The sequence below is a fragment of the Arachis ipaensis genome, chromosome B8 (genome assembly GCF_059453495.1).
Source record: "Arachis ipaensis isolate K30076 ecotype BB chromosome B8, ASM5945349v1, whole genome shotgun sequence".
Classification (NCBI taxonomy): domain Eukaryota; kingdom Viridiplantae; phylum Streptophyta; class Magnoliopsida; order Fabales; family Fabaceae; genus Arachis; species Arachis ipaensis.
The window spans coordinates 24,525,589-24,534,973 of NC_142443.1; the positions used below are offsets into that span (position 1 = coordinate 24,525,589).

The 9,385-nt window shown below is 33.1% G+C and overlaps 1 protein-coding gene and 1 pseudogene across 1 annotated transcript; one reads left to right on the forward strand and one right to left on the reverse strand.

Annotated features, from left to right (window-relative positions):
- Positions 1-612: 612 nt before the first annotated feature.
- Positions 613-2,645, forward strand: LOC107610730 (uncharacterized; annotated as a pseudogene).
- Positions 2,646-4,495: 1,850 nt separating this feature from the next.
- Positions 4,496-5,053, reverse strand: LOC148547468 (uncharacterized). The gene has a single exon (XM_088495453.1). The coding sequence runs from the start codon at positions 5,051-5,053 to the stop codon at positions 4,496-4,498; it is 558 nt and encodes a 185-aa protein (XP_088351579.1).
- Between the last annotated feature and the right edge of the window lie 4,332 nt (positions 5,054-9,385).

The window sequence follows — 9,385 nt, forward strand, 5'->3', positions numbered from 1 at the left end:
TTTCGTTGAAAGTTGAATGTGTTGCTAAAATTTGTTACTGGAACCTTGAATTTGTTGGTGTTCTGAAATGAAATGATCACTTAAATTTACTTTCTCTCTAACTGAATTCTTTACTGATTGAACTTAAGTTTTTTGTTGTCTTGCTTCATATTGTCATGAATTTTAAGTTTCTCTTTTCTTGCTGTTATGGTAGTTCTGTTAATCTGTTAGGTTCTTATTGTATTAAAAGATATAATTGATATTTAGTTTATTAAACCCGATATATCTCCATATTTTTTAACCTCATGATTTGAAGTTCTTGACATGAGATTAATGATACCCAATTGTTTTTGGTGTTTCTAATGCTTCAAATTGTTTATTACAATTTCCTTCAAGCTTTGTATATTATCTTTTATGATTTATATCTTTATTTTCAAATTGAAAGGGTTATTTATATTATCTTTGCATGAGATTAAGTTTGTTACTTTATGACTTGTAGAAGGGGTTATTTAATGTGAATGTGAATAAAAATATATTAATTAAATTTAAGGAAAAAATACACAAGACTATGTCATTTATATACACGTTAAACATTGGTATTACAACTAAAATGAAATCTTAGTCCAGATAATCATGGCGCCTTATAGGAGTTGGATGTCACGAAGGCAAGATTGCCCTGGTCATCTAAGCGAGGAATTTAAGAAAGGTGTTGTGGAATTCGTAGATTTTGTAGAAAGAAACCTGACATTCATTGATAGTTTAGGTCGCATTCTTTGTCCATCCACAAAATGTAAGAACAGGATTAGGGATGAAATATTTTGGGTCAAAAAGCATTTGTGTGATCGTGGGTTTATGGAGAGGTACACAAACTGGACTGCTCATGGTGAGGAAAGATGTGTTGAACAGGATGCAACAAATGTTACCCAAGAACATGAAGAAGAGAATACAAATCCATATGTAGACATGGTTATTGATGCTGCAGGTGATAACTTAAATGTAATGGAAGGTTTAGAAGAGGATCCAAATCCATCAGCGTCGAAGTTTTATAAGTTGCTGAGGAGTGCTGACGAACCTTTCTGGGATGGCTGCACCAAGCATACAATATTGTCAGCTGTAACCCAGCTAGTGAACTTGAAATCAGAATTCAACATGAGTGAGAGCTGTTATAATTGAATGGTTGCCATAATCAAGAGCATGCTCCCAGAATCAGAGAAGTTGCCAGAAGATTTCTACCGGTCAAAGACAATGATTCAAGAATTGGGATTAGGATATGAGAAAATTGATGCTTGTTCTAATCACTACATGCTATATTATAAAGAAACAAGTGATAAGACTAGTTATGTAGCCTGCACAATGTGTGGACACCCACGATTTAAGCCAAAGGCAGGGGATACAGTTAATACCAGTAGGGATGTGCCATACTCAATATTGAGATATTTTCCTATTACTCCAAGGCTTCAACGTTTGTTTAGTCTAAAACTACTGCGCAATATATAAAGTGGCATGTGGATGGAGTACACCACGATGAATCGGTTATCACACATCCGGCTGATGCTGATGCTTGGAAACAATTTGATGCCACCCATGAACTATTTGCCCAAGAATCTAGAAATGTTAGGCTTGGACTTTGCACTGATGGTTTTAATCCATTTTCTGGCTCGAAGACTCCATACTCATGTTTGCCTGTATTTGTCACACCTTACAATCTTCCTCAAAGTATGTGCATGAGAAGAGAATACATATTCCTCAGTCTTTTGATCCCTAGACCGATGTCTCCCGAAAAAAGATTAGATGTTTATCTTAGACCATTGATTAACGAGTTAAAAGTTTTGTGGGACAATGGTGTTACTACTTACGATGCATGGCAAAAGAAAAATTTTAACATGAAGGCAGCATTATTGTGGACTATAAACGATTTTCCAGCTTATGGAATGTTGCCTGGTTGGAGCACTCACGGTCGACTTTCTTGTCCAATTTTTATGAAGAACATTAAATCTTTTCTACTACAACACAGCGCTAAACCCTGCTGGTTTGATTGTTATCAACAGCACTTGCCTGTTGGTCATGCATTTCGTCGTGATCGGTACTCTTTTAAAAAGTCAACCGTGGAAAACTCTTTTCCACCGAAACGAATGAGTGGAGTTGACATCTTAAACGAGTTGGACAAACTCGAGGAAGCTAACTTTAGGGCTAATTCGAGAGGAAAAAAAGGTGACTTTGGTACCATTCATAATTGGGTGAGAAAAAGTATATTTTCGGAGTTGCCTTATTGGTCAACTAATTTGATAAGACATAATTTAGACATAATGCATATTGAAAAATATTTTTGACAATATCTTTAACACTGTTATGAACGTAAAGGGCAAGACAAAAGACAACGCGAATGCAAGAGAAGATTTGAAGCTAATATGCAAACGCCCTAACTTGGAGTTGGTATTTGAGAATGGAAATTATGAAAAACCAAAAGCCACATATGTCTTAGATTCTCAACAAAGGAAGATAGTATGTAAGTGGATAAAGCAATTAAAATTTCCTGATGGTTATGCATCAAATATTTCATGATGTGTTAATCTAGCGGATGGGAAGATATATGGATGAAGAGTTACGACAGTCATGTTTTCATTGAAAGACTAAGGTTTCTGCTCATACATCGGTTCGAGCTATAAAGGGCCGGGTTGGCCGACCTCTTAGAAGGTTGGCCCATGACCGACCTCTTAGAAGGTTGGCCCATTACGACCTCTTTTCAAAGAGATCGGCCAAATCACCATAGGAGCCCAAAGCAGGCCCAAACGAAGGAACACAACCCAATCTAAAGGCAGCCAAAGCCCAGAAAGATAAAGGCGGTTCCCCTTAAAGATAAGATGACTTCGCTCAAAGATAAGATAAGATAACTATCTTATCTCCAGAAAGGTCACTCCACACTACTATAAATACACTGGAGCACCCAAGTATAACTCATACTCTGATTCTACTAAAAACCTGTTTAATACCCTTGCTAACTTAAGCATCGGAGTCCCTTGCAGGTACCACCACCCTCCGGTGACAAAGGATCAGCAGCATTGCCAGTTCAACAAGTCGAACACGACAGCTCCGGCCATCACCCACAAGTCGGACACGTCATCTCCAACCAACATAGAAGATCTCGTCCGAGATCGACCTACAGTTTCAGATAACCCTCGGAACAGTTTCCATTATTGAAACGGTTTGTAAGCTAGAAAAAAAATTTTTCGCCAGCTTTCATTAATGTGATGGAGCATTTAGTTATCCACATCCCCTATGAAGCTAAGGTTGGAGGACCTATGCAGTATCGATGGATGTATCCATTTGAAAGGTGTATGCTAATACTTTAGTGATGGATTTATGACTATCTATTCGGTAGCTAAAAATTTTTCCGATGAATTAGCGACTACTGTGTTTGCCTCACTGATCTGCGACTTGTAATTAGCGAGGAAAGCATTAGTTGCTAGGTGGTAGCTAATCCATCACAAATTATATTTTGCGTCAGATTAGCAATGATTTTACGACTCTTATTGTGGTAGCTAATCGGCCATATTCTTGTAGTGACTTCCACCATCGAGGGCACAATGTAAAAGCTGTCATAACTAATAATCTGAACATTGCATCTCTCCTTCCATGCCAAAGCAAGGCCACCAGCAACTCCTGATGGAACCATAATGAACCAATCTTTGAAACCGCAAGATTTAAGCTTTGCTTCCACTTGTCGAGGTTGGTTTTTGGTTTCGCAGAGAAAAACAACCTCGGGAGAATGGGATTTACAAATCCCTTTTAAATTGTGGATTGTCAAGAGTTTCCCCAAACCCCGACAATTCCAAACGAGTAGCTTCATGGCTCCATGGGTGCCATTTGAAGGCTGGCACCCTCCACCATCATAGCATCATTAGAGTACTCCTCAAGACATATTTTCTTCATATTTTCAACATTCTCCTTACCTCCACTCCTCCGCTTACTTCTTGCGAAAGACTCACGTGCCAAAATTTTTAATTTATGGCTCCTTCCTCCTTGTTTTACTTTTGTATTGGTGGCAGCAACTTGATTTGAAATGTTCATTGGAGAGGATATAGCAATTAATGTCTTAGGGAGAGATATATCAGCCGTGGCACTCTCTATTTCATCCGAATCCCCCATTGTTTCCTTCCTCAAGCTTAAATCTCGTTTTTCCTTCAATTTTTTCTGGTTACCCTGCATGCTTAGACTAGAGAAGCTATCGAGTAGCCATGACGGAGGAGGCTTCTTCCTCGGCTATGATTGTGTCTTATCTGCACTGGATTTATTTGCATTACCAGCTTCTCCTTTCCTTCCAATCGTCTGCCTACCTAGTCTGCCCTTACCCATTCTCCAATTCTATCTTCCTTGAGTCTGTTCTGGGCTGTATCCTCAATAAAAATTTGGCAGGTTTTTGAATCTTGTCCCAAATGAGCACAGTAGGTATAGAAAACACCGATTCTTTCATATCTGATTCCTATCTCCGTTAGTTTTTGCTCAGGATCAACTAGTTTCAGGCAGTCCTTAATCTTTTTTCTCCATTGATTTCCACTCTAGCCTTCAGAATACGCGCCTCTCTACCTTTAATTTCAAAAAGATCAACTTCACTGATTGCACCTATACTCCCTCCAAGTTTTCGGCCTACCTCCAACATTTTAAATTGCTCATGCAGACCCCAAAATTGAGACCATACAGAGAAGGTAGAGATCACATTGCATTTAGGTTCACCAAATTGGTTCCATCTACGGACATGCAGAATGTAGTTTTTAAATAGCCAAGGAGCGCCTTGTTCTATCCGAATAACATCAGTTTCTAGATCAAAGAAGAGTTGAAACTGGTTAGTGGCGTTTTCAACAACTCTAAAACCTTTAGGTTTGTTCCATATGGCATAGAGGGCATTCTCTATAGTACCAATGGAGAAAGGGCGGTCAGCAAATATTCTACCCGAGAGACTTTTGTGGCATGCGTGAATACCTTTAGAAATATCCTCATTAGCCAAAACGATCAAGTCATCGTCATCACTTTCACTATCATGTCGATGAGGGTGTTGGGTCTTTCTTTGGGTACTCATTGTAAAAACACGAAGACTTTGGATGAAATTAGAATATAGATAAGATAATAGATTTAGATGAGAATGAATGGGGTGGAAGAAAGGAAGAAAAGTTATATATGTTGGGTGAAATTGATTAAAAAAAGAAGGAAGAACTCTAATAGAGCGCTATAGAAACCCTAGCAGAGCACATTAGGAACCCTATTAGGAGAGCATTGGATATAAAGATCATTGTGTATGTAATTTATGCAAATATTAATCGATCCAAAAGAAAATTTATATTTGACCAAGTCATATGTACACATTAATAATATTTGAATAATAAAAAATTAAGAGTATGTACAATTTTTTTGTTAATAAAGCAATATACTCTGAACTTACCGATGGTGTTAATATTGTTTTATTACCATAAAAGAATTCAATTTTTTTGAATAATTAATGCAACACGCATATCCCAAATTAAAAAAAAAGGGGCTCAAGTCTACATGGTAAAAGAGCTTGGCTTCATGAGTTTGGATAATTTAATGTCGCTATATTTGCATTGAACACGTATTGTTCTGTTTTTGTCCTTTTTTAAGGTTTGGAATTCATGATAAACATGAATCACTTCTGGTTTGTACTGTACGTGATTAATGATAAGAAAATTTCCATTTTGTATATATCATTGTCTATGACATGAATATTTATTCTAGATAAAAATACATGATATATGGTATGAATATTAATTTATGATTAATTTTTAAGAATTATTGTGACTTTTTTGCTGTTTGAATTTTTTTTGTTGTGGATTTAATTTTTGTGTTAAACAAAGAAATTAATAATTAATAAATAGATTTATAAGATTATGAAATTATTATATATTGTGTCTTATTGTTTTATTTTATTTTTTTGTGCTATATAAGCATTTTGGATTTGTTGCATAAGAAAATTAGTAACAATTTTTGAATCATATTATACTCATATATTTTATAAGGTTTAGTTTTGAAATAAGTTGATTGAACATTATGCTATTAAAGTAGCCTTTTCTGTGAAAACAGATTTATTTTGGAACATTAAAAATATGGTGATATATAATTCATGTGAATATTGGTCGGCCAATATGGTGAATATTGTTACATATGTATATCAATGATATTTATATATTTAGGTAGTTAGTTAAGAATAAATTGATGTTTATTATTTATGCAAACAATAATCGGCCCAAAGAAAGTTTGTTGTTTGGCCAAATAATAAAATTGAACCTTATGTTTATTTTCTATTTAATTATGCAACCACTAATCGACCCAAAAGAAAGTTGGTGTTTGGCCAATTAATAGAAAATATATGCGATAATAAATAAGTATAATTCTCAAGTTTTATATGAACAATGAGTCAATGTAAAGATAGGCTTATTGTTTGACAGAATTTTGTTGAGACTATTTGGTAAACCGCACTAAATAAATTTATGTGTGCATAATTTAAGCGAGTACAGATCGGCCCAAAGAAAGTTCTGTACTTGGCCAAATTACATATGCATTTGTGGTAATAAATATATGATACTTATTTGGTTCCATGTGAACAATAAGTTTATCCAAAGACAGACTTATTGTTTGACAATTTATTATCAATGTTTGATTACCGTATTAGAAATATCACTTACAAATTAATATCTCTATCCAAAAACTAAATATTAATGTTGTACTGGATATTTGTGATAGACCCACCATTATATGAATTTTATTTATATAATATGTAGCTTATGTAAATATATTATTTTGTTTTAAAATTATATCTGCCAATGTTAGTCTATTTTTTTAAATAATTTTTTTTTTCAATTAGAAAAAGAAAGATTTTATGTCATTGGTAACCTATATTTCGTCAAATTAATTATTATCTCATATGACATTTTGAGATAAATGTAATTGATGACTTATATCAGTTCAGTGGGAATAAATATATTTTTTATTATTCTTGTATTTCAGCGGTATGCAAAATTGTAAATAATGTTATATACTCAACTCTAAAGGAGACAAATATTGTCTCATTAGGTGTCTCAAAAAGTTATAAAACTCAAAAGTGCATAAATTTTATTATGTTTCAACAGTAATCTAATAGATAACAAATTTGTACACTTACAATTATTTGTGTACTTTATTAGTATCTTTGGCATAGTAGACAAATAAGTCTTGTTAGAGCAAAATATTATATGTTCACACATATGAAGTTAGAAACTAAAGTTAAAGATAATTTGGTATTTAGATTCTGATTTTGTTGGATGTCAAGGCAATTTTGATCCATTGCATGTATATTCATATATTTATTGAAAGCGTTCTTTGAAAAGGTATTAAAAAGACACTTATTACTCTTTCTATTAAAGTAATTCAATATAAAACACCTTTTGAAGGCATCTATTTTGGTGATTATGAATACTTGTCACAAATTATAAAAAATAAATTTGAAAGACCACATGAGTTATTTTGTGATAATGTATTAGTAGTCTAATATTTTAAATTTTTGTTAAACAAGAGAGTTTAGAGTATTTAAGTGTCTTGTGAACAACTTAGCACAAACTCCACAAATGCATGTATATTTGGTTAGTAAAAAATAAACACTTAAGGTCTTTTATGTGAATACTATTCATATGAATGTCATATCATTTTATGATATATTATTTCAGTAGGAGTATGCATTTAGATGTTCATATTATTTAGACAAATTTACGAATAGAGATATTTCTGCAGAAATAAAGTATTTAGTTTTGTTTTCACTCTGGCTCATAATTTCATAAAGTTATTAAAGTTGGACCAGTTGAAAATAAGCATGCATGAGATCATTTTCGTGTGTGATTTCTGAATTTTCTTATCCAAATTTGATCTATGTCGTTGAGTATATTAATTAGTATGGTGATCATCGTGGTTTCATCGTGACACTAATGTGATAAAAGCTGCGATAATTCCATAACTAATATATGAGACAGACCAGATTGTTAAAGTAATAAGGAAAATAGCATTCAGAGGCACACATAAAATTTATAAGATGTGATTATCTTAAAAAAGAACATATGTATAGCCTAAGTAAGAGATTTTTGGAAAATTATTTAATTTTCTAATGAGTTTCTAGGCAATACATATATTAATTATAATCACAAATTATGTTATTTTAAATTAAATGAATTATATAACATTGATCTTATTTATTGTTATATATGATAAATTGAATAAGTCAAATTGATTTGAAATTAAATGAGAATAAAATTAGATATTTTTTATTTGGGCTTTAAGGTTTAATGAGTGACATGCTCAAATATAATAACAGGCCTGCTACACATACAAGCCTTTTTGAGTTACAAGTTTTACAAGTTGGCCCAAACCTAACAAAAATGACGCACACCACACTCACCACACTCGAACGTAAAAACCACGTGCCTTACTCAAACGTTTCGTTTTTCCAAAGCGCGCTCATAATGAAAAACTCTTCCTCTTCTTCCTCAATCAATACCCTCGAGATTCAAGCCAAGTTCGAAACAAAACAAAGCTCTGAAGAAATCGTCCAACTTCTGGCGAAAAGTAGAAGAAATCAAGAAGGAATCATTCAAATCTCTATAAAAAATACAAAAAAAAAAAAAAACGAACAAACATTATACAAGGTACTGTTTTACTGTTCTTCTAGGTTTTTCACATTTCTATTTTTTATTTCGAAATCGAAGCACTATATCGTCAGTATTTCTCTCTCTGTTTGACTGTTCTTGGTTTAGATCTCATATTACTGTTCTGATGAAACTGTTCTTAGTTTACATTATTTTACGTACTTCTAGTGAATGCTTTAATGTGTGTTTTGATCTATTTTGGTACATATTTTTTGTGCATATTTACATGTTTTTAAGTAGGTTTGTGCATGTTTATATGAAAGACTCTTCCTCTTCTAAATGATTTTTGGGTGTATATGGCAGATTGTTGGGTGTATATGGCAGATTTTTGGGTGTATATGTCGGACTTGGAATGCGACTGTTGCTTCTAGTGGCATTTTGAACTTAAATATCTTTCTGAACTCATATAATGTCATGTAATCCAAGAAAATGTAGAGGTGTATAGGACTGATATATATATATATATATATATATATATATATATATATATATATATATATATATTAACATTATTGAAGTCTCACTGGTACTGTTCTAATTGTGCTTGACCTTATAATGTCATTTTATATATGTTTGGTTGAGTTGGATATTATTTTGAACTCATTTAATTTCGTTTAATTGAAAGAATAAAATATTTATAGGACTGGATTTGGGTGTATGTGGCTGATATTTGGGTGTATCTGACTGATATTTGGGTGTATTTTTTCATCTATTGACAGTATCTCTTT

Coding starts and splice junctions, on each gene's coding strand:
- LOC148547468 (XM_088495453.1), bottom strand. CDS start 5,053: ATGAGTACCCAAAGAAAGACCCAACACCCTCATCGACATGATAGTGAA.